Genomic DNA, 26,424 nt, shown 5'->3' on the forward strand with positions numbered 1-26,424 from the left:
TTTGAATTGAACCAATTATTATTATTTTTTAATGTTTAGCCCAATTTGACTTAATTTATTAAAAATAAGTTTTAATTTGTTGAGTGTAAAATATTGATTTTACAATTTGAATTATAAAATTAATTTGAAATTAAATAAAATTGTTTTATTTGATTTGTTAATTTTATTTTTCAATCAAAACTTGTGATTAGAAGGACACGATTGAAAATTAAAACTTTCAACAATATCTCACTCTCATTTTTTTATGTCACTCATCATATTTAAATTAGATTTAAATTTCATGATGTTCTATATGTTGCACATATCATATCAAAGAGACCAATAAGATTGGACTTTTAATAATTAAATCATAAGATGTTTTAATTAAATAATTGAAAGTTTGAGAAACTTTAATTATTTTATAATAATGAGTGAGAGAAGGATATATGACAATAAATCCTACGACCTCCACTATTAACAAAAGCAACGTGAGGTTTAAATGACGCCTAGTGACGCATAGGACGTCCTCCCTAAGGAAGGTTTTCATTTAAATCAAAATTCAAGGCTTAGTTTCCGAAAGGATAAGATTTTTTAGTATGATTCATAATTTACCTACCCTAAGGAGGCAATTATGGATTGTATTTTAAAATCCAAAATAGTGGGTCACACTCATATGGATGCAATTAAATAGTTTAAATGCATCTAGGTTAAATTTAAAGGTAATTAATAATAAAATTGAAGATATGAGATATCTTAGTGTTTTATTTATTAATAGAGATAGTCTCGATTTAATCATCATTTAATTCTTTTGACCCTAAGGCAACTTATTAAATGTGAGATTATATTTCCTTGGAATTGATGGAATAAATAATAATGTGTTATGCATCATATTTATGATTCCTAAATTGATTGTATGATTGTGATATTTGTTCAACTTATTAAATGTCGTTTTTATTCATTAATTTCAGCAATCATGTCTACTGGTCCTGTTCTTGCTTTACTTAATGAAAGGTTGACTGGTGAAAACTTTTTGAAATGGAAGAGTAACATTAACATTGCCCTCGTCTGTGAGAACCTCAAATTTGTCTTATCGGAGGAGTGTCCTCCCGAGCCCCCTTTGAATGCTGCTCGTAGTGTACGAGAAATATATGATCGATGGATTGCGGCAAACAATAAAGCCAAGGGCTACATGTTAGCCGGAATGAACGATGTGCTTAGACTTAAGCACGAGCATGTAGAGAATGCTTATGAGATAATGGATTCTCTGCAAGCTATGTTTGGTCAGCCATCTGGTCAATCTAAGCATGAGGCCATTAAGAATGCCATGAATGCTAAGATGAAAAAAGGCCAATCAGTTGGAGCGCATGTTTTGAACATGGTTAACTACTTCACTGAAGCTGAGACTCATGGTGCGACCATAGATGAAGGCACACAAGTGAGCATAATTTTGGAATCATTGCCACTGACTTTCCTGCAATTCAAGAGCAACTATGTCATGAACAAACTTAATTATAACATGACACAATTGCTCAACGAGTTGCAAACCTTTGAGGCTATTTCCATTGGAAAAGTCCAAGAAGGTGAGGCAAATGTTGTCAAGGTTAAGTCACCTTCCTCCAAAGCTAGTTTGAAAAGGAAAAATAAGGGGAAAGGAAAGGGAGCTCCTAAAAAGCAAAAGAATTGGAATGGTTCCAATGGCAAAAAGAAGGGTGACACTGCAAAGCCCAAAGGAAAATGTTTTCACTGTGGGATCGATGGTCATTGGAAAAGAAACTGTCCCAAGTATCTCGCTGACCTAAAAGAAAAGAAGAAAGGTAAATATGATTTACTTGTTCTAGAATCTTGTTTAGTAACCATTGATTCTTCTATATGGATAGTTGATTCGGGCGCTACTAATCATGTTTGTTGTTCTTTGCAGCTACTTAGTTCTTATGAAGAGCTTGCTGATGGGTCCTTCACGATGAGAGTTGGCAATGGTGCAGTAGTTTCGGCTAGAGCAGTGGGAGTTATTAAACTTAGATTTAATGATAGACATTTGGTTTTGAACAATGTTTATTTTATTCCTAGTTTTCGTAGAAATTTGATTTCTGTTTCCAAGTTGCATGAACAATTTTATTCGCTTTCTTTTGATAATAATGAGATTGTTATTTTGAGAAATGGTCGTATAATTTGTACTGCTTCAATCGAAAATGGACTATATATTCTAAGACCAAACGAACAACCACTGCTTAATGTCGAAATGTTTAAAGTAGAACATCCCAAATCTAAAAAGCAAAAGGTTTCTCATGAAGATAAAACATATCTATGGCACCTAAGGTTGGGGCATATATCCTTAGAAAGATTAAACAGACTTGTAAAGGATGGTCCTTTAAGAGAGCTAACTGTTGGCACTCTTCCTGTTTGTGAATCTTGTTTAGAAGGAAAAATGACTAAGAGACCTTTCTCCGCAAAGGGCAATAGGGCCAAGGAACCACTAGAGCTTATACATAGTGATGTATGTGGTCCTATGACTACACAAGCTAGAGGTGGTTATGAGTATTTTGTCACTTTTATTGATGATTACTCTAGATATGGATATATTTATCTCATGCATAGAAAATCCGAGACTTTTGGAAAGTTCAAAGAATTTCATGCGGAAGCCGAAAGGCAACTAGGCAAATCTTTAAAGTGTCTTCGATCAGATCGAGGCGGCGAGTATCTAGATACCGAGTTCAAAGATTATTTGCTAGAGCATGGTATTTTATACCAACTCACTGCACCTGGTACACCTCAGCAAAATGGTGTTGCTGAAAGGAGAAATCGTACTTTGCTTGATATGGTGAGATCTATGATGAGCTACTCATCACTGCCAATCTCGTTTTGGGGTTATGCAATAGAGACCGCCACTTACATTCTGAATGCAGTGCCATCGAAGTCAATCCTTAAAACACCTCTAGAGTTGTGGAATGGGAGAAAACCTAGTTTATCTCATTTTCGCATATGGGGATGCCCAGCACATGTTCTGGAAGGAAAGACTGGAAAATTGCATCCACGTTCAAAAGTGTGTTTGTTCGTGGGATACGCCAAGGGAACGAGAGGAGGTTGGTTTTATGATCCTCAAGATAAAAAGGTAATTGTATCGACAAATGCCATCTTTCTTGAAGATGATTATATGACTAACTTCAAGCCTCGAAGTAAGACAGTACTCGAGGAGTTACTCAATGATGAGATCATTCGAAGTCCAACTAAAGTTATTAAGGAAACCATTAATGATACCATTGAACCAAGTCAAGATATCATACCACCTCGACGTAGTGGGAGGATAGTTAAACCACCCCTCCGCTATCGTGAAGATGAAGAGGCAAATGTTGCTGTCACAGATGGGGTGGAAGATGATCCATTGTCATTTCAACATGCAATGGAAGATCCTGACAAAGAAAGGTGGCTTGAAGCTATGAACCAAGAAATGGAGTCGATGTACTCTAATTCTGTCTGGATTCTTGTAGATACACCTGAAGAGGTTAGACCTATTGGGTGTAAATGGATCTATAAGAGAAAGAGAGGTGTAGATGGGAAAGTAGAGACTTTCAAAGCAAGATTGGTTGCAAAGGGTTATACCCAAAGAGAGGGAGTCGATTATGAAGAGACTTTTTCGCCTGTAGCCATGCTTAAATCTATACGCATCTTACTTTCAATTGCTGCTTATTTTGACTATGAGATATGGCAGATGGATGTCAAGACGGCCTTTCTGAATGGTCATCTAGACGAGGAAATCTACATGAAGCAACCAGAGGGTTTTATAGTCCAAGGCCAAGAGCAAAAAGTTTGCAAATTGCTTAGATCCATTTATGGACTAAAGCAAGCCTCGAGATCATGGAACCATAGATTTGATGAAACAATCAAATCTTATGGCTTTGATCAAAGTGTTGATGAGCCTTGTGTATACAAGCACATCAAAGATGGAAAAGTGGTATTCATAGTGCTTTACGTAGATGACATTCTGCTTATTGGGAATAATGTGGAAACATTGTCTACTGTAAAGGGTTGGCTTGCCAAGCAATTCCAAATGAAAGATTTGGGAGAAGCAAATTATGTTCTTGGAATTCGAATCGTTCGAGATCGTAAGAACAAGTTGTTGGCATTGTCTCAAGCTACTTATATTGATAAGATGCTATTGCGTTATAGAATGCAAGATTCCAAGAAAGGTTATCTACCAACCCGACATGGAATCGTCCTCTCTAAGGAGCAGTGTCCTAAGACACCGCAAGAAGTTGAGAACATGAGACGCGTTCCCTATGCCTCTGCAGTAGGCAGTCTTATGTACGCAATGATGTGCACTAGGCCGGACATATGTTATGCTGTGGGGATAGTCAGCCGTTTTCAGTCAAATCCTGGTTTGGATCATTGGATAGCGGTTAAGAACATTCTCAAGTATCTTCGGAGAACGAGAAATTATATGCTTGTCTATTCAGGTGGAGACCTTAAAATAGACGGTTACACTGATTCTGACTTTCAATCAGATAGAGATACTCGAAAATCGACTTCTGGATCAGTGTTTACTCTTGGTGGCGGTGCCATAGTCTGGAGAAGCATCAAGCAATCCAGCACAGCCGACTCGACCATGGAGGCCGAATACATAGCTGCTTCCGAAGCTGCTAAAGAAGCTGTGTGGCTTAAGAAATTCCTATCTGATTTGGAAGTTGTTCCAAATATGAATAATCCACTCACTTTATGGTGTGACAATAGTGGTGCAGTGGCTAATTCGAAGGAACCTCGTAGCCACAAGAGATCGAAGCATATAGAAAGGAAGTACCACTTGATCCGAGAGATAGTGCAAAGAGGTGACGTTTCTATTCTCAAGATTGTGTCTGCTGACAACATCGCTGATCCATTCACCAAGACACTGCCTGCAAAAGTTTTTGAGAGGCATATGCTAAATCTAGGACTTAGAGACATGTCTCACATGCTTTAGTGCAAGTGGGAGATTGTTGGGGATAGTGCCCTTAAAGCATTGTTATTAAATTATGTTTTTATTATTAATAAAAAACGACATTTATTATTGAACATATTTGCATGAAATATTATTGTCATGAATATCACAGTAAAATCCTTAGTTTATTGGATGTAACCATGATTTTAGTATATATAAAAGTTATATATACACGAGGATTAAAATTATGGATAATAAACTTAAATTAAGTCCGTGATGAAATTAATTAAAGTATGGGATCTTTAATTAAAACATCACTAATGCGGCCCATGAACATTATGAATGTGACTGTCTTATCCGGAACGTCGATGTAGAGACATCTAGATGGGGGCATTTATATATAATCAGATTATGTAGGACTAGGACCGATTTAATTAGATATTTCATAATAAATTCCGTTGTTAATATGAAATTCTATTTAAATCATAAGATGATCATATATGGACATATCTTAATCCTGATGTGATTATAAACTCCTATTCATTTTAATATGATTCTTAATTTGCTTGTTTAAAGTTTGCGATTGTGCATTCTTAATACTTGCATTTTAGATTTATATTTGAAATAAATGGCTGGGAATATGAGTTCACAAACATGGAATCCATTCCTTCTTGTGAGAAGTAGAAAGACGATTCCTTCATTTGTTAATTCTAGAACTGAGTGTTGGGCCCAACTAATTTATAATTAAGTTATAAATTAAACCACTCACTGGTGAATTAATGGTAAACGAAGATAAGAAGTAATTGAAGAGGTAAACGGAAAATTCCTAGCTTCAATTACGAATTGTCTATGGAGGATTAATCCATATGTAATGATTATATCAATGGACTGCTCAATTTTGTAGAGTAAATATTTCATAATGAAGAAGAGTGCAATTCCATATTTTTAGTGGAGTAATTATGGAATTAATAAATTAGATAAATTAATTAAAGAGTTTAATTATTTATATAATTTATTGGAGCTTCTAATTATGAGTCCATGGTCCCCGGTACGCCTTTCAAATTAATGACGGATTAAAAATGCAATTTAGAAATCATGTGTGGATATGGAAAAATGTTTCCATAACTCCAAAAGTTTGGAGATAAATATAATTGATAATGAGATATTAATTATATTAAATAATAATTATGAGATAATTATATATTTGGATTATTATGGTAATGTCCAAAAGTTGATTATAATATCTTTAATTTATTGTGAATAAATTGTAGATATTATTTGCTATCTGAAAATAAGTTAGAATAAGATTCTAATACATTTTGATAAGATCTTATAAAACCTATTTAATATCTTTAATTTATTATGAATAAAATTTAGATATTATTTAACATCTAAATAAGTTTGAATAAGATTCTAATTTATTTTTAATAAGATTTTAGAAATCTTATGACTTTTAAAATAGTTTTAAAAGACATAAAATATAATATTCAAAAATAAAAAAATAAAAATCATATCTTGGCATATCCTACGTGATTTGGTCGAGAATCTCAATTTGAATGAGATTTGATTTTTGGTCGAGAATCTCAATTTGAATGAGATTTGATTTTTGGTTTTGAATTATTATAAATAGGATCTTAGGTTTTATTGATAGAAAAAGATTCATTCTCTACTTTTTCATGAGTTGAAAAGAGAGTAGAGAATAAAATAAAAGTTTTGATTTCTAGCTTTTGTGTTTTTGAGTGCCCACACACTACCGTTGATACGAAGGATCGTACTGGAAGGCTGTGGTCTTTACACATCTCGGATTTGCGAAAAAGGAAAACTACAAGAGGTTAGTTTTCTAGTAATTTTTTATTATTTAAATTCATAGTTAATTTATATTCATATGTTCGATTATAATTTGTGAAATTATATAATCGCTTCCGCTGTGTTTCGATTTGATCGAAAATAATTTTTTAGCCGGAATTGTTCCGGAGGCTATATGATTTCCAACACTAATATCCATAGATTACGAAAAGGTGAATACTTGAAACGTGGCAGAAGTGGAAAGAAATCGACCCGATAGATTCCGGCCCAAAGACGAAAGAAGAAGATGTAAATCCTGATATGATCCCAAACACCAAAGCTCGTACGTTTCCTCTCCGGAACATTATCTGCCTGCAACCAACTCCATACACACAAATACGTTATTTTTAAAAAATTGGTAAATTTCTCGATGTAATCTGTATCTCAGCCGCTCAGCGCCGTACATTAAATTCAATTCTTCAGTTTTTTTTTTATTTAAAAAAACAAAAATTCAAAATTATACTACTTTTTTCGTGTGTCGTATATCCTCAGTGAAGCTGGAAATGGAGAAGTGACGTACCACATATGTAAGAGCAAGAAAATGGAGACTTCCTTTTGTTGCCACTAAATTTTTAATTCGTTCATATGTTACATATGTTTGTTTTCTAGATTTTAACATAAAACTAATGGTCTATAGTCTATAGATTTTTTGTGGGCTTCTGTTTTGGTAAGTACGGACAAGCTTTATAGAAAATTAAATATAATTAATTATCATATGTAAGAATCGAATTATAAATATAAAATAAATCTACAATTATGTTTTTCATAATAAATAAAATAGGTTTTATTCGTTCATGTGTAATTATATATCATTAATTAAAATAATTTTCTTATAAACAAATTGATCCTCATCCTGAGTCCGCCTCGATAGAGAAAGAGATCTAGATTTGAACCCACTGATGATAAAATACAATCCAACCTCAGTAAAACAAAGAGATCTAGCTTTGAACTAACGTACGTGATTGCCAAAAACAATGTTGTAAATGAATAAAGTCGTTCTTGAACTATTTGGATATCGATTCGATAAATCGATTCGATAAATCGATTCGATAAAAAACTCGTGCCAGATTGTTTGTTACGTTTATCGAGTCGTTGAAATATTATAAAATGAGAAACATACCTCTTTAAATTATTCTATCTTCATTAACCTTTTGGTTAGGAATAATCGACGCTCTCGAAAACGAGCTTGAAAATTATATTTTTTAACGAGCTTGAAAACGAGTATGCTTAACGGGATGAGCTCGAACAAAAAATAAACGAACTATTAACGAGTCGATCTCGAACTATTTGCGAGCTTAATAAGTTTAAAAAAAGCCGAACTTGAGCTCGAATTGAACTCGAGCCGTGCTCAAAATTATATTTATATTAAACGAATTGAGTTCGAACCGGATACGTTTTAGCCATATTCATTTTCATTCTCGTCAAAAACAAGCAACATTATTGCGTCACTGCGTCGATGATTATCTTCAACCGAGCCTGATAATGTTGCGTTTTCGCGTGGCAAACAAATGAGACACGCATCATCATCAAAAGCACCACATATAACAATATTAGCATGATAGCAACTTTTGAAACAAAAAATAAACACCACGCTTTGACTTGTTATTATCTATACAAAAGTTGAAATTTATAATAACTTTTTAAATAATTTAATATATACAAAGCGAATTGGGCTACAAAGATGACGACTCCTCTAAAAAAGAAACAAAAAGATTAAGGCCATGACTCGATACCACGTAGATTTCCCTATTATACAAATTTTACTTGGCATAAAGCCCTCCAGAATCAAATCTCAAAAATGGACACAAATTACCAAGAATCCCCCTCCTCTCATCTCTTACTTACAATATTAAAAAGAGGGGGTGAAATCGGTTAATAGCTTCCAACTCATACTTACAATGCATTCCTTTAATTACAGACACTTTGAAATAACATTATATACACACTTTTTGGACAAAAATTATCAATAATCCACCTATTACTTAGCTCACACAATCAAGATTGTGCAAAAATCTTCTTCTTCCGAGAACAAAAGCGAGTCTGTCGAAAATCGGCTTGGATTCTTTGTACAATTACACTCTAGGCCAGGGCCGGGATGCTGCAGTTTCGCCTATCCCTGTCGAGGCAGTCGAACCCCTCGACTCTCACGGCCGGATTGTTACCAAAATTTGCTCGAACACATCCACCCTTGCGAGTGGATGATGGGGAAGGGGCCAGACCAGACCCTTCTGCTGATGGGGTTGGGATTGCACGTGGTGAGATGGGGTAGAATTTCTCGTCCCCGAAGCGTGCGTCCTGAGTTAGTGGGTTAGATACTCTACTGGGCGGCGACCCTGAAAAAAATGGGGGCGACGAGGCTACATGGGTAACGGATTGATCAACACCAGAACCACCCTGTTAGATTGAAAACCAAATTTCAGAGGCAGGTTGAATGCTTTAAATAAGAAACAGATTTTAGTTACTAACATTAAATGCAAAATAAAATTTAGCCGTAAAAGTCACACACAATGAATGATCCATCTGATCCATGCATTTTCAAATAATAATTACACAGAAAACTAACCTTTGCAAGAATGATGTCAAGCAGTTCATTTCCAGCTTTAACTTCACAAATCTCTTGCTGATGGCTGCTAGGGAAAGAACACGAATTTTTTCAAGAAAAATCGGAACGCTTGAAATAATTTTGAATCAAACGACCAGAAAAGGTATGTAAAATTGCAAAATCTACCTTCCATGCCATCGGAGAGGTCTCATTGAAGAAAAGTCGTTAAGGGTGGTATGGATTAGGCCGAACCGCCGCGGCTTTGGGCAAACAACAGTTTCTTTTTTCTCCACAGATCTTCCGCCGCCACCGACCGCGGTGATCCCTATCATCTCTTCACAGGAAACAAAGCCCTTTTTTTGAATTGCATAGTGATTCATTTTTAAATATCTTGAATAAATAATACACCTGATGTGGTCATGAAAGGCGAAATCTTGGTTAGAAAAATAAATTCAAGACGAAAGGATATGATAGATCTGTAGACAAGAGGGACGCAAACAACCTCAAGTAACTTATCACAAATTTGTTTATTTATGTTTCTTTGAAGTAATTAAGATCCGGACAAAGTGGGCAAATTGGAAAAGTGTCGGATGAATTTGACTCGTTCTTACAGAAAAAAACACATAGTACACATACAAAGATTAAAAAAGTATTTTTCTCCCGGCAGTCATAGAAGAGAAACACACAGATCTGTGGAAAAAATCGAAAGTTTTGTTTGTTTTTCTTTATATAATTCTGAAATATGAAGCACTTCCGGGTAACAGATCAATAAAAATCTACAGACCCAAGCTGGAATATTAAAAGATATAATGAAAATTCAGCTGAAACTTTAACAGATCTGGAGGTAAAAAAGTTTTTCAAATTCCACATACAGAATATATCTGATACAATCATCACAAGTTATCATGTTAAGAACTCAACTCAGAAGAAAAGAAACATATATCCATAAAAAAATTTCAGAAAAAAAACCAAGATTCAAGTTTCTTCGCATCAAAGACTTGTTTTTTATTTTCAGGAAAACATTCCAAACTCAGCCCACCTCAATATACAAGAACCGCAGTAATAGTACTAATAAAAAAAATAAAAAGATAAGATCTAAATTAACCTGGAAGAGCTGTACACAATTGTGAAGCACCTCCAAAATGGGAGGATTCCGAGAGAGAAAAAATTAAAAGAAAAAAGAAAGAGAAAAAAACGAAGAGCAGAAAAAGAGTAAGGCTCGGGCAAAGAGGGGAGAGGAATTTGGAAACGGTTCATTATATTTATACAAGTTGCGGTAAGACTGAGGATAGACCAAATAATGTTATTTTATTTTAATTTTTTTTTATTAGTCGTCCACTTGTACAAAACAATAATTTAATATCATCACATATCTTAAAATAAAAATAAAATATATATTAATTTATACTAAATAATTGAATCTTAATATTAATTTATAATATTCCTAAATATTGAACAAGATTCTATAGTGCATGATTCTTCCATCTTCGTATAGAACAAGTTCATGTACCTTACTCAAGAATTGAATATATATTTTTTAAAATAGAAATATAAGAAATAAATATGAAAAGTTTAGATCAAATATTATAGCACTCTGAGATATTAACCACTATAATATAATTTTTATATTAATTAATACTTGACAATTTTGAAACTGCAGGAACCCTACGAAAAATATAAACAGATAGAAATTTGGAGGAGCGTTAGTGGTTGTGCTGAAAATTAATTGTTTATTCAATTATAGGTTGCTGTAAAGAGAAGCAGGCAATTATAGGTTATAACTGTAACATTAGAATCTTTAACTTTTTATTTTATTTTATTTTATCTTAAAGCATCAAAACCTATATTGGATTAGTCAAAAGTAAAAATTTGTGTGACACGTCTCAGAGATAAAAGTTTGTGAAACTGTTTTACAAGAGACTTACTCCTATTATGGTCACAAGCTTATGCATAGAGAAGATGTTCAATGTGTTTATTACATAATTCCTTTACATCTTTTGATTTATGTGCATAGATAATAAAATATGTATATGATATAAAGATGATAAATAAAAAAAAGATAAATTAATTATTTATAACTCTAATTTGGGTTTAACCAAGTGACTTCCTTTGTTTTTGGTTTTCTCATGGCAATCGATAATTCAGCTGCATAGAATTTTAACATAATTTTTTTAAAATAGTTTTTGAGTTATTAAATATTTCTGATTAATTAATATTTTAGTTATTTTTAGCATTTGAAAAAATAAATATGAAAATGGTTATATTATGCATTATTATCAACAAAATCCAAGTGTAGCCTTGGTAGATAGATGATATCCATATAAATAATTTCATCATCTACTCAACATATGATAAGTGGGCTGAGTGTTGAATCAAAACCACTAGTCAATATACCGTGGTCCACTGAATGACCATGATTTATCCACTCAGCCCACGAGTCATGAGTTGAGTGGATGATGATACTAGTCATATGAGTAACATGAACAAAACTCCAAGATTACGATATCCCACCATATTGTTGCCATAACTAGTCACAAGCTTGTTAATCCTATTTTCAAACTCAGCATTTAAGACTATCAAAACGTATTCCCAAATTAATCATATTTTTGCAGAAATGGAACCATATATTTTAGATAATTCGAAAAGGGAGCGGAGCTTGTGGTGATATCCACGGGGAGGCTCGGGTCGTGGGTATTGGACAATCCCGGGTCATGGATTAGGTCCTGACAAGTTTGGATCGGTTCGGTAATAGCCGGACAAATGACTGCCGAGACATCTTCTCTCCGGGCTGCTAGAAGCGGGGCCTCTAGATGAGATCTCGTGTGATGGTTCTCTATCCGGATTACCTCGATAATAACACTTCACTCGAGTGCACACGCATGAGATACCTTATCTTGGTAATCATTACTAACAAAATCACATGAATTTGACAAGACGAAAGTTACAGTTTGACAGATCAGAAAAGCAGGGTATGAGCAATAATCTTGCCATAATTAGTAAGTGTACACAGAAAATAAGGTCATCATTGAATTTCTTTCTATAAATATAAGGTTTGTTTAAATATTGATGCATTCACTTACATATTGCCTACAACATTTATTACAAATCTCTCTCTATAATCGTTGACTGATTTGAGTGTCGGAGTTGTCAAGCCGAAGAATCTTCTCGCGCCCATTAACGTTCTTTCTCTATTGAAAGTGTAGGTCCAGGTTTCCGGGCAACAATCTCCAATTCATCGACCGGACCCAGTGAAATCGCCCACCAAACTTTTACCCGATTTCACCTGGTCCTCATCAGCTTGAATGACTGCAAACATAAGTAAACAATCAGTAAACTCAAATACTTTAACTTCTAAACAAATAATTGAGATAGAGTTTAAATAGAACAAACAAAATCCCCCGGATTTTATTAGTTATCATAAACTGGGTAAAACTGATTTAAGAAAAAAAAAATGATGAACCAAATTCATCACACTTATCGCAGAAATGGAACAATAAATTATCGGTTGTGTTTGTTTTACTTGTCAGAAATCTGGACACTTTAATACTTTATTATTGCCGAGTGGGGGTATCCAGAAAAGCACAAAGCCGGATGAGCATAAAAGAGCAAATGCAAATATTTATTTATAGAATTCAGAAAAAGAAAAGAAAAGAATGCTCATTTATAAAGCCACTTAAATTGTCCCGTTGGATTCTAATCCTGGTGATAACAACGAGTTAGTAGAGTAGGTTAACATTTATAAATATACATGAATTCGATTTTTTTTACTGACTTGTATGATTTACAGATTACTACGTTATTCTATCAGGTGCATACAAAATGATAACGATTGTAGATTTTTACGTCATAAAAAATATCTATAAGAAATAAAATATTAAAATTCCTTTCTAACAAAATTTTTTAGGTCTACATGCATGTCCCACGTCCACGGAAACCAAAATTTGCTCATCCCAATCGAATTCATAAAAATAAAATTACATGAAATGAAGTCCACGACGAGGAATGTTTTGTTGACATAGATTGGGTGCAGGCTCCATTGGAGCGCATTGTTGGTAGGGAAAGTAAATTGTGAAATCATTTTCTTTTTGAAATTCCATCTCAGAAGAAGGATATGATAAATTTCGAATCTAACCAAAATGTCAAGTCGCTTTCTTGTCTTAATCCAAAAGGGTGGAAAAGTTTCCATTTCTTTCGGCGACTTTGAATTTTCCTTCATATATAAATTTATTTGTTAAAGAAAATTCTGTGACGTGGTTGTCCATCCTGAGAAGCATCGGGTTCTTGAAATTGATTTCATACAAACAAGGAAGTGACAGAAATCATTATCTACATGAATACTTCAATGGGTGGAAATTATCGTTTTCTGAAGATTTATTAATAAATTTTTTATATTTAACTCTTAAATTTATACTGTAGCAATTGAGAAAATATTCTTCCATTCTTTTTTACCCTTCTCAACATTTGTTGAACAATTGTGCCTTTTAATGAAAAAAAACACTTGATGATGCACATCGGGTTCTCTGGGCGGGTTTAAAATGGAGGTTGGAGTCCGCCATGCCAAGCTCTTTTACAGTACAACCCCGTGAAAGAGATTCATGGCATCTTCAATACGGGGATAAAATTTTAGGGCGAAACCATTCATATTATGAGAAACAATAGATTTACAGCTCGCTTTAATGTGTAACATGTCTTACATAAACCGGAGTTTGAGTTGAGGTTAATGACCAAGGTTAAGAAGGGTTTTCGGCTGCTGCTCTTTTCTTGGCAAAATATTCTTCTGCTCGTGCAATGTTCTTAGCTACTGATGGCTTGACCCACTTCTTCCGGCCTGGGAGTACGGTTAGGGAGCAACCTGAAGCCTCAAGCTTCTCTTTTGCTGACTTTGAGAAGGCGCGAGCCTTGAATTCGAGTTTCACATTCAGTTCTCCATCACCTAAAATCTGAAAGAAAGATACGAACAATAAGATAACAAGGCTTTCCGAATGCTCGTGTAGTACAAGACATTATTGATGACCAACAAATATTTATGACTTTACAAGTGTTTGAATGATGAATATAGTCATAGATAACCGGGGTATGGTGGATCTTGGAAAATATTTGTTCAAAAACACAGACTTGTACGAGGGAAAAAAAATAATAATCCCCGGTACACCCCTGCCTTAGCTAAAAAAAACAGAAAACGAAAGAAAAATGTCCAGTTTGGGATACTTAATAAAGTCTAAATCACATAGCTACGAGGTAAAACCAGTACGGTAGTACCGCCAAATTTTAGAAGGTAGCTCAAAATTATTATATCCCTAGACGCAAGCTAGAAAATGAGAAACACATTCTTAGAATTAACATTCAAAGGATACATGTGAATGGCCATTTATATTAGGCAACAAAGACTCCAAAAATAAGTATCCATTCAAAAGATCAAACTCATGGAATCAAGCACAACAAAAAATTTACACCTTAACACCATGAATAAATCTTGTCTTACAATATCCATTGACGTGAAACCTTCACTTCAGTCCCAGGAAAACAAATGAAACTAACAACATAAAATCAAAGAATGCCAAAACAAAGAACTTGGAACAGGTATTCAATGAAATGGAATTTGTTAACTCCTTATTAGAGTAACTGGCCCAGCATGGTTAGCTAGTTTCTAACCAGTGGGTTTTTTTTGTACATTCTTTGTCAAACATTCAAAGGACCAAGAATGTCTGACAGAATGTACAAAAAAGTTCAAATGACCAGAAACCTCATATTCACATCTACAGCTTAACATCACCTCCCAAAAGTGCAAAATAATTGAGTTAATAATTGATTATATGTCACGTCAGTATGACTAATAGATGCAATTATAGCGAAGTGTTGTCGTCTAATCATTACCTTTAGAGGAAGTCTCCTTTCCCTTCCTGATGGGTTGATCAGACCTTTTGTCTTCAGTGACTCCAGGGAAACCTCTTCTCCCTCTTGAAATCCGGCATCAGCAATATCTTTCAAGTTGACGGGCACATACTTCGGCAGTCCAGCATGCATACCTTGTGGGAAAAAAAACACATATCAACAATCGTATGAATTAAACCTACTCGAGGTTAGTCTAACTCATTCCCTGCAGCTGAAGGTACAGAAGATAAATTCTATCGCGTATATATTAACCGCAAATGAATGTTCCTTGATATTTATTGTTTTCATTCCAATTATGATTCCTTTCTAAATCTGTTAAAACTCATATGCCATATTCATATGTTAATTCTCCACCATTCCATACTATGAATATTATAACGGTCCCTTTTAAAAGCTCAGAGACTTTCGCTTAATAGATTACTCTTACTTTTTTTCTTGCAAAAATAAACTGAATTAAGATAATCTGATATCATCGTAATTTCTCATACTCAATAACCTATCACTACACAACTCTCATTTTGTGCTGATCTTGCCATTGACCTCAAATCCTTCCCAAATCCAGGCTCTTTAGCATCGAGAAATCGAGTGCAATGCAACCAGAAAACCTCACACTAAACCATTTGAATACAATCGTCTTTATTCCCCTCAATCGATCAATTCAACTTTTTGAAATATAATTTTCACCAATTCAAGTATGATTCCGGTTTTCATTTCATAGATTCACCAAATCAAGAACAGATTTCAATTTTCATTCCCTCATTGTTCAGCAAATTCATGGGCATATCTGATAGCTGGTCAATTTTATAACAGAAAACATTTCAGTAATATTGTGATTACAATTAATAGTTTCTGCTAAAACCAGAAAAGCCTAATGGATTTAGGATTTCCAAGAAATCAAAATTTATGCCAAGCAAATAACCAGATTGACATCAAATCTTTGTGAAATTTCAAGAACTGAGCCGCATAATCTAATGAATGTCACTCCTTTGACGTATGCAGAAGTGGAAGGGAAGCATAATTGTCTGCAAACTCGACATGTGCATCTGTTTCAAGTGTCTGAACTAATTTAAAAATGGATATCAAAGGGTTGCACCAAAATCCTATTCTCTATGCTTGTGATTAATCAATATTTCCACGACATTTCCCATGAAATTTAACAAGACAGCGAACTTTGGATAACCATAATGCCCTATTCAAAATGTAACACATTTTAAGATCCAATTTTCAGGCATGGATATTCTAGCGGGCCACCATCCTATTCTTTTGGCAGCAAAAATGGGAAAAAAATTCTAATGCATCTAGACCTATGAAAGTTAGATATGATGCAAGAATGTTTATATAGCTAGGGACTTCAAAATTTCTGTTGGATTACCGAAGTGATACTAATTCCCTTTAAATGAAAACATAAACTAAACCAACTACATCATGGAATAATTATAAAGCGCTTACCCCAAACCAAACATCCCCAAGGGAAAAAACCATCAACATTATCCAAAATCACCATTACTTGTACCACAAACAGTTCCACACAACTGTATATAAGCTAAGTTAGCCACAAATACATAATGAGAACGAACAAAATCATGTAAAATCTTCAATCTTTACAGCAAAACTATACCTCCAGCAATCCCTCTCAACTTAGGAATCCTCCGGTACAACGGCATCTGTCCACCTTCAAACCCCTTTCGAACCCCAGGACCAGACCTAGATTTCTGACCTCTCATTCCAAACCCACAACTGCCTCCCTGTCCAGCCGCATGCCCTCTCCCCTTTCTCTTCGATTTCTTCCGCGACCCGGGTTGCGGGCCCAAGTTATTAAGACGAAACCGCACATTCTGGCCCCCTAATCCAGTCTCTTGGACACCAGAAGCAGCTAAATTCAGAACGACAAGTGGTTGCCTCTGTTTTGGTTTAGAGTGGGAGAGTTTTATGGAAGGAAATACAAGTGGGTTCTCCTTTAAAGTTCGTATATTGCCCTGTTGATAGGTAAAAAAAACATAATTAAAGCCGTAATTCTAAAATGCAAGTGAAACTGGATCATCTTCGAGAAAACATGATATATGAATGAGTGAATAGATGGTGTTATACACATTACCTTAAAATGAGAAGAGGAAAGATGAAGCAGCAGCGTGGTTGTGGAAAGGGTGCGGGTGGAGAGGGAGAGTAGAGAAGATGCCATAGCTGAGCCTTATTGGATCTGCAATATGTCCTGAAACCAACGGATTGGGGTGTGGTGGGTTTTTTCCCCTATTGGATAAAATAACTATCATATTTTTAAATAAAAAATGTGATAAAAATGATAAGCTTTTTTTTAAATGGTTTTTTCCCCTATTGGATAAAATAACTATCATATTTTTAAATAAAAATGTTATAAAAATCATAATTTTTTTTTTAAAAAAAATCAATAGAAGCTTTCATTCAAATTCTTAGAATCACGCCGATTAGGTCTTGATCTAATAGTTAATATTGAAATTTTGAGATTTGTTGGTTTCAGGTTTGAGTTTTGTTGATTACGAGTAGTTTTCTTAATTTAATTAGGTAAATTTAGTTGTTTTTTTGTCCTAGATAAGCAAGTTCAGGGTCCTATGCTCAAGTCTCGTCGGTACAGTACAGATGATTAAATTATATATTTATAGTCTAAAACAATATCATCGTTAATCACTTCAACCAGCTAGAAGTACATGAACAAAAAAACTAGGAACATCAGTAAAAACAGTTGCCGTCCTAACCTGGCAGCACAAAACAGATTTTGAAGGTCAAGCTTTGAATAAGTCTCGAATATCACATATTTAAGCTCAAGATCAATAGTCTAAAGCAGTGACTCCAGTAATGCCGATGTCTCGGCATCTCGACTACTAACAATTCCAGTTCCCAACAGGAATGGTCATTGCTGGTAAAGATGGATGCATCAATATTGCACTTTAGAGCAGATGGTTGGCCCTTGCAAACTGGTCAGAGTGATGTTTGCCAGGATTAGCACTCAGATTCGTAGGCACACAGTGAGCAAAAGCCCACTGGGCCAAAAATTCCATGGCTAAATTAACTGCAATTTAGAAGCAATTCATATATTGTGTTCGGATCGATAAATTTTCAAATATATTCAAAAGTTTTTTTTTTTTTTTTTTTTTTTTTTTTTTTTTTTTTTTTTTTTGTCTTAGGAAAACAAAACCATGAACTTCAAATTCACACTTCCATGTTTATAAAATATTTCATGTTAATTATGAAAAATTTCAACTTCACCAATAGTTGAAGTAATTGAAATTCATTATGCTTTCTGTGACTAATGTAGTAACTCATAAATTAAAAATGTCATCTATTATTTTATCGTTAAAAATAAAAATTAATCGAAATTCATGAATTTCAAATTCATCTATACAACAATATAATAGAGCTTCGCGTTCATGTACCTAAGGAGAGTTCCCACGTAATTTCAAATTCATTTATCAAAATACAAAATAGAGCCTTCAAATTTGCCAAAGTCCACCATCTTTTGGCATAGCTAGGGGAACATAATAAGAAGTATAGCTTACTGTATAATTTTACAAAAATGAAAATAATGTATAGAATAGGGATTAGGAAAAGCATATACAACCCGAAGAAGAAGAAAAAAATATTATTATGTCATTTCCATTATTACTTTTAAAAATTCATTTCCATAAATTATCACAGAAGGTGTTTGACATAGTACTATAAGCTCTTAAAAGGAGTTGTTTTTAAAAAAATCAGTGACCCAACTTTTTTAAAAAAAGATCTTATTTTAACATTTTACTTCTCCAACAAAATTTCATTGCAATTTTTGCTTAAATCCCTACCATGTCTTTAACAATTTTTGATAATTTCATTGCAATTTTTGCTAAATAATAAATATAAACTATTTTTATTTTTCTAATATAATTTTATTATTTACGATAAAATTTTAAAATATTTTCATATATATATATATATATATATATATAATAATTTTTAATAATATTTGACAATAAAAAGATCTTATAACACACACACACACACACACACACACACACACATATATATATATATATATATATATATATATATATATAAAATTTTAATAATATTTGACAATAAAAAGATCTTATAACACAATCTAAACATATTAAAAACTTACTTAACTTACTTTAAAATGACCAGACATCTTAAAAACTTATAAAAAAAACTGATAAGATATAGAACTTACAAGATGTTTAAATAATTTTAGTCAAACACCCTCTCAATATTTTCTGGATACAAATTAGACACATAAATACTCTGTTTTGCAATTGTTGGTACAAATCACTCTCATTTTATATTTATTTTAGGAAAATGAAATTTTTGATTATGTATGTTTGTTTCTAACCAAACCAAGCAAAAATAATTTCCAATTATTTTAGTTAAATTTATGTTTTTTTCTCTTTCAGTCACCTTAATGATTCAACTTTATTTTTAATATTGATTTTTTTTTCTGTAAGTAATTCACGTAAACTAAATTGAAATATAGCCCCAATTTTCCCACAAGTATTTTTTTTATATAATTTTTGTAAAATCATAATTTTGGTTATTTATATTTGTTTTTTTTTTGTTTATAAGATTTTTATTATCTATATTGTAAAATTTCAGTCTATTATATTTTTCAATTTTTAACAATTTTAGTCTTTTTTATCTATGACAGTAAGGGACAAATCAACACACCACCATGTTGAAAAATGCTTAAATTGCAGAAAAAATATAATAATAATAATAAAGATAGTGGAATAAAACTAAAAAATTGACAACACATATAGAACTCTAAAATCATAAATAGTAAAAAAAAAACATGACTAAAATTGCAATTTTCTTTTAACTTCCCATTACACATTTCAGTGATTCCGATGTTCCCCCAATTTAATTGAGCACTTCTGTTGGGCTAGATTCATACGCGTGTGCAAGCTTGTAAAAATGCATGTATCGTGGTCATTAATTTTGTGCAGGAGTCAACTTGAAATCGAAAGTAGAACTGCATAATCTTCTTCAATCTTTTTAATTTTTTTTTTATCGATTCTGTAGATTCCAAGTACTACTTCCAACAAAGTGGTATCAGAGATTAGGGTTTTTTTTTTAAAAATAAATGACAAAAATAAGGCACTGTAAAATATTGCCACCATCATTGGCGTTGCCAAGAATATTGGCTGATGCTGCAATTTTTGCAGCCTTTTTTGTTTTATTCTTTTTTAATTAATTTTTTTTTTGAAATTTGAAACAATGTTCCAATTGGTTTTTAACATTTTGTTTTGATTATTGTTATGATGAGAAACTCTTGTATACCATTTACATATTTTTAAAATAAATAAAATCATCTATTAGTTTTTTAGTTTGCTGTTTTTAAGGTATTTTGACTGTTTTATTGTTTAATAATAAATTTAATTATTGCTTACTTTTTTACATAAATAATTTGTTTAACACAAAAATTCTTGTGAGACAATCTCACGAGTCAATTTTGTGAGACATGATCTCTCCAACACGACTTAACTTATAAAAAAATATTATTTTTTATGTTAAAAATATTACTTTTCATGGTAGATATAAGTCGGGTCATCCTATCTCATAAATATAGACACATGAGACGGTCTCACAAGAAGCTTCCTCTTTGTTTAATTACTTTTGTTTGGTTCGGTCTGGGTGCCACTCAAAAATCTTAATTATATCGACTAAAATAACTTAGCTTCCACTTCTTAATTTTGCTCTCGTAGTACTTAAGGCTGGTTAACTAATTGTTTTTTTAAGTATAAACTGGAAATAATTTACAGTTCAATATGATTATGAGAATTGAGACCCAAATTTTCTGCGTGTGTATAATCTTGAAGCTGCAGGAAGAAAATTTAGTTTAATTTAAATGATCTTGACTTTTAATTTAATCAAGATGATTAAATATATAAATTTAGTTTAGTGTAACAAATCATTTATTATATATTGCTTGTTCAAATTTATTTAATAGTATAATATAGATTTATTTAATTGTTATTTTGTTAGTGGTCGTAAGCTATCAATAAAGAATTTTTGCTTTTAGTTTTATCTTAAACAGACATTATGGATTAATATATATATATATATTTTTGTCGTTTTCAACTCAAAACAGAATCCGCCCTGCCAAAATTAGATATGGTAGCTATCCTTTGTTTGTGACCGAGTTGTAATTATCAGAACACAGATTAAAGCAATCTACAAACATACTCGAATCATTGTTTGTTATTGCTTACAAACAAAACTTACGATGAAAATATACATATTAATAGGTACGCATCATGCAGCTTTAAACATCTCCAAAATCCCGATATTTCCACGAGTAAGCAGACCAGACCCTAAAAGATATAGGACGATCGACTTTTGCTGCAGCCCATATCGTCTCTTTCAGATTTCGAAGTTTAAATGGACACCGCAACCTTTTTCGTGTAGTTTTACTGGCCAGCATAAATGCATGATCCACTCAAATATATAATATAAACCCTTGTACATTGTGTTGTTGCTTTCACCAATGAAAATCTCGGGATTTCGGCTTGTGTGAGAGAGACTACAACACATAGTGCTCTGTGGTTCTCTTGTAGTGTAACAGTGAGACTGGTTTTTTGGTAGAATCTTGTTGTTTTTTTTCCTTGACATTGGGATTATGTTGTCTTAATGGGGAAATGGAGTTTAAGAGATGTAAATGTTTACAATGTTACCAATATTAATTGAATGAACAAGAAATGAAGAAAATAATAACTTGAAACTGCATTAATCCGGTGCTGTTCCGCGGTCGCGAGGAGACGGTCGATGGTTTTCGCCCATATCGATGAGAGATCGTGTGTTGATAACTAGACTGTCCATTTTGGAGTTTGAATGAACCGATCAGCTCTATGTATATTGTCTAAGGTTATTGACATACCATTGAGAATATATGTGGTTTTTCAACAATCGAAGGGCTTCTTACACTTGATCAAGACAAATAGAACTATTATATTGCAAGCTTGCTAAATTTGATGATTATATCAGTTCACCATGAATTGTGTACGTTGGTTGAATGAAATGAGTTTAATCAAGTACCCGGCCAGCAATTGAATGTGCTCGACGAACACAGTTACACAAGAGTTAAAAATTTCTGAACTTTTTAAAAATGTCGTTTTCCTACTAAGGAGTTAAACACCTTTTAAGGAAAATTGATACTGTTGCTGAAGCTAATAATTGTTGTTGAAATCTAATAATATACATTCCTTCTTTAGGAAAATTATGGTGTAAGAAAGTCATTACGAAATTTAATCGTGCGTATTACGTGCTAAATTTGAAAGCTTTTTGCACTAGTAAAATTTTATTGACAGACTTCATCAGTGGTTAATTCGACGATTTCGAATCCTAAGTGATATATAGTAAACAACACTAATGAAGTAAGATACCATTTTATTTCATATGTTAATATTTATTTGCTTAAGTAATAAGGCACAAAAATAAAAAAAAATTAATTTCTAAATGCAGAAATAAAAACGTGAACCGGTTAAAACTTTCCTTCATGTTTTTTAACGTTTTCAATTAACCATAACCAATTAAAACTGTTGACATTCAAACTTCATCTTTGTGTTCAAACTAATTTTTCAAAGCAAGCTATGATAGCCAACTTTGAAACCATGAATGGTTTCACACTTTGACTATTCACATTTCACCGATCCCAAATTTTTTCCTATAAATAGCTATACGTGTGCATTCATTCAATCTTTCCCAAGACAAACAATAAACAAGCAATTGAATGTTTTATAGCCTAATCATTTAGACAAATTTTATTATGCTCTATAGTTACAGCATTGTCCGATCTTCCGCATCAGAAAGAATTTTCTATGTAATTAGAGTTGTGTGAGTTCCACTTTGAGAAGTGAGATTGAATGTGTCATCCAAGAATAATTATTTTTGAAGTTCTTGGAGTCCCTCTAAGTTGTTCTAGGAAAGCTTGTTGTTATCTCCTATTGTTGTAGGAATGATTTGTACCCATTATTGATATAGTGGAGATTTATTTTGGTGGAACTCGATCTCGTGGTTTTTTTTTAATTTAGATTTTCCACGTGAAAATTCTTGTGTCATTTTTCTTCTTAATTGGCTCTTTGATTTGAACTATGTATTTGATGCAACTAAAATAAATGGGTCGCGTGGACTGCGGACGCGAGATCTGATTGGTTAGTAAACTGGTTCAATTGGCCCGTAAATGAGCTCACCTGACTGGTAAACGGATCCACGTAGACAATATACAGTTAATTTGCGGGGCGTCACCTGCCTCACGAACACTCGTGAAGTGGGCGTCGGGAAGGTTCCCGACGTAGACACTCCAACGATCAAGTCACTCAACAGTTCAAAGAGAACTCAGAGAATTAAAGAACTTTTATAAAAATGAGAGCATACCTTGAATTGTCCGAAAACTCTTCTATTAATAGATTTTTAAGATGACTAATGGGCTTGGGCTTCTGCGATCATAATCAATATTTTGGACCTCAATAGTACTAAACCCAGTTGATTTTATTAACCCAACAAATAATTGGTCTTATACCCATATGTATTATCTTCATGTTTGCAGCAGAGTTATGACTAATACTTGCTAAGTGTCATGTGATCCTGAACTTTGTTTAATTTTCTTCTCCTTTTGGAATAACTAATTTTTGAACTTGAGGTGTTTTTTTTATTGCATTTGTTTTTGTGTTTCTTGCTCTATTGTTTTTGTGCTGCAAATTTCTTTCAGACTCTTGCATATTAACTTTATATATTTTACATTTCAGTTTGGACGTTCAATCAAGAACTAATATTGCGATCAATTTATAAATAACAAAATAAGAAAGGAATAGAGAAAATGCGTCTATTCTTTTGTGGTGTCGTCCAACTGATCATCTACGTTACGATAAATTTCCATGATCTGACTTGTGGATACACATTTTGGGGTATCTTTTGATTTTTGGATGAATTATTTTATAACTTGTTCATGACTTGTACCATACACTTTTGGGTCAAATTTTTACTTGTAGACCATATTTTGGATGAATGATTTATTGAATCTAATTCATTTTTGTTGTAGATATTGTGTTACTGATGTATATTTGTTCAATTTGGAGAAGTGAAAAATACTTTTTACTTCACTATTTTTTTTTAAAAAAAATGAAGTTCCAGATAATTAAAATACTTCAAAAAATTATTAAATTAGTGCAGTGGTAATCAACAATTATTTTGTCAAATTAAAATTAGATGAGGTAAAATATTGTTTATTATTTCTAAAATGCATATACATGGTGAAATAATACAACAAATATTCTTCAAAAAATTCAACTATGTCGAAGTAGAAGAAAACGTTTATTCGTCAGAATTAATAAAAATTACGAAGTCGGCCAAAACAATTACTTCGTTAACTTTATATATTAGTGCAGTCATATATAATTAATTACTTCACTGTTTGAAGAAACAATGGAAGTAAATGCGACATTTTAGTTCACCACAATAGCAAAATTTTGAAGTTGTAGAAATATATTACTTCTACAATCGACTTAAATTGTCTCGTCATATATATCAATTACTTCGTTATTTGATGACACATATGAAGTAAAAAATGTATTTTATTTTGGTAATCAATGTAATTTGTGAAGTCATATGTGATAATTCGCTTCGTTATTTCACAAAACTGATGAAGTAAAAGACTTTCTTTAAGTGTAAATATATATACAACAAAAAAAAATACGAAGAAAAAGCTAGGAAGTTATGTTGAAGAGACGAAATTCAGAAAAGAATAATCTTAAACTTTGGAGAAAATTATGTTAAATTATCATTACTCACACGAAATTATCCCAAATAAAATCGTATATACAAAATATTGTTTTATTAATGAATCAATGGCTAGTGTTTATCCATCATATCACTTTAACAATCAAATTAATATAAGTTATTATTTCATATTTCTATCATACCCATCAAATACATTATCATAATATTATAAATTGAAGAAAATATAGTTTATAAATTGCATTTATCATTAGTGTGAAATATTTTTTAAAAAAATAAATAAACCCCTCCATATTAAATTAAAGGTATTTTACAACTTTAGCTATGTTTTTAAAAAAATCATGCACATTTCAGCGCCATTTGCAAAGGGTTTTCGTCTGATTTTTAAAAAAAAATTGAAAATAATTTTTTTATTTAAGTCGTTAGTTTCTTGTTGATTTAGTAAAATTAATACTTGTAGTCTTAACTCTTAATAAAAATTCAAAGGTGGTGACTAACTGATTTCTTTCTTGCTAGGATATACGAAATTTTACAGTCAGTAAATATAATTTCATCAAGAATATCTAATTCTTATGTATTAAAATTTCAGCATGAATTTTGTTATCATTGGGGCACTGAAATATGGACAAAAGGCCAGATCTTGGATAATCGCACAATCCAGCTTGACCTACATAACAGAGGCTATTCAGATTTCAGACTAATATATATATATATATATATATATATATATATATATATATATATATATATATATATGTGTGTGTGTGTGTGTGTGTGTGTGTGTGTGTGAGCTCTAGGGACTTAGGCCTTGTCGCGCATAGAGTTGACCTGCCAATTAGAGAGCATATATTTGTTCATTTACATGGAGCCTATTTTTGAACTCGTAGGCAGATCGAAATTCAACTGCAGCAGCTTTTGGCCGAAATTTGCTTAACTCTGCAAATATTCTTAAGTAGCTAGCTAGGCTGTGTGATTTGTTGTCTCTGTCTCTAATTTTTTGTTTTTATTTTGTTTTAAAGAGTAAAACATTACATTACGACTTTCGAAACCCTAGCTAGAGTTTGATACGTACTTTTGGCTAATTAATCTTTCCCAGCTAGTAACTTTTGCCCCCACACACACCCCCACAAAAAAAGAAGAAATTATTACCAATACTGTAAAATAAACCCACATTTACTGATACTCTTGCATTGGCATTTGGAGTGGATACAAACTTGTCAATTTTTCTAAAGAACTGCTATGGGTCGGCAATTAGTGAAAGTGTTCAAAAACCTTGATAGCTAGCTGATAAATGTGAGTCAAGTTTTAGTACAAAATATTATGTAATACATTAAAAGTTCCACATATGTTGAATGATACGACTTTTGAATGATACGACTTAGTTCTTTGAAATTACTTTTATATTAAAAAATTCTAAGTAATATTTTTGTTTATCAAAACATTCATTATATCGTTTTTCCACACCCAAATCCCAAACCACATCAATGAGAACCTGAAATTCCAG

The 26,424-nt window shown here is 32.6% G+C and overlaps 3 protein-coding genes across 4 annotated transcripts in view; all 3 read right to left on the reverse strand.

Annotated features, from left to right (window-relative positions):
- Window positions 1-26,424, reverse strand: part of LOC140834256 (protein FLX-like 3) — a 62,264-nt gene that overhangs the window by 29,979 nt on the left and 5,861 nt on the right. The window lies entirely within an intron of this gene.
- Window positions 8,354-10,538, reverse strand: LOC140834254 (uncharacterized). 2 transcript variants are annotated; one of them, XM_073199006.1, is made up of 4 exons: window positions 10,381-10,538; window positions 9,462-9,683; window positions 9,297-9,360; window positions 8,354-9,127 (listed from the first exon to the last, which is right to left on the reverse strand). In XM_073199006.1, exons 1-4 carry the CDS (start codon window positions 10,530-10,532, stop codon window positions 8,813-8,815), a joined length of 753 nt encoding a protein of 250 aa, XP_073055107.1. In that variant the 5' UTR covers window positions 10,533-10,538; the 3' UTR covers window positions 8,354-8,812. The 2 variants fall into 2 exon arrangements, with proteins under 2 accessions (XP_073055107.1, XP_073055106.1); XM_073199005.1 differs by having other exon boundaries at window positions 9,297-9,363.
- On the reverse strand, window positions 13,892-17,409 carry LOC140834255 (large ribosomal subunit protein uL15c-like). The gene is made up of 4 exons (XM_073199007.1): window positions 17,263-17,409; window positions 16,786-17,143; window positions 15,150-15,301; window positions 13,892-14,215 (listed from the first exon to the last, which is right to left on the reverse strand). Exons 1-4 carry the CDS (start codon window positions 17,344-17,346, stop codon window positions 14,006-14,008), a joined length of 804 nt encoding a protein of 267 aa, XP_073055108.1. The 5' UTR covers window positions 17,347-17,409; the 3' UTR covers window positions 13,892-14,005.

Source organism: Primulina eburnea, chromosome 6 (assembly GCF_022965805.1).
Source record: "Primulina eburnea isolate SZY01 chromosome 6, ASM2296580v1, whole genome shotgun sequence".
Lineage (NCBI taxonomy): Eukaryota > Viridiplantae > Streptophyta > Magnoliopsida > Lamiales > Gesneriaceae > Primulina > Primulina eburnea.

Excerpts from the sequence above, each read along its gene's own strand:
- LOC140834254 (XM_073199005.1), bottom strand. The coding sequence starts at position 10,532 with ATGAACCGTTTCCAAATTCCTCTCCCCTCTTTGCCCGAGCCTTACTCT. Across the intron at positions 9,684-10,380 it reads ATTGTGTACAGCTCTTCCAG|GTGTATTATTTATTCAAGAT; the intron begins GTTAATTTAGAT and ends TGACCACATCAG. Across the intron at positions 9,364-9,461 it reads CCTCTCCGATGGCATGGAAG|CAGCCATCAGCAAGAGATTT; the intron begins GTAGATTTTGCA and ends TTCTTTCCCTAG.
- LOC140834255 (XM_073199007.1), bottom strand. The coding sequence starts at position 17,346 with ATGGCATCTTCTCTACTCTCCCTCTCCACCCGCACCCTTTCCACAACC. Across the intron at positions 15,302-16,785 it reads GTTGAGAGGGATTGCTGGAG|GTATGCATGCTGGACTGCCG; the intron begins GTATAGTTTTGC and ends TTTTCCCACAAG. Across the intron at positions 14,216-15,149 it reads AAAGGAGACTTCCTCTAAAG|ATTTTAGGTGATGGAGAACT; the intron begins GTAATGATTAGA and ends TCTTTCTTTCAG.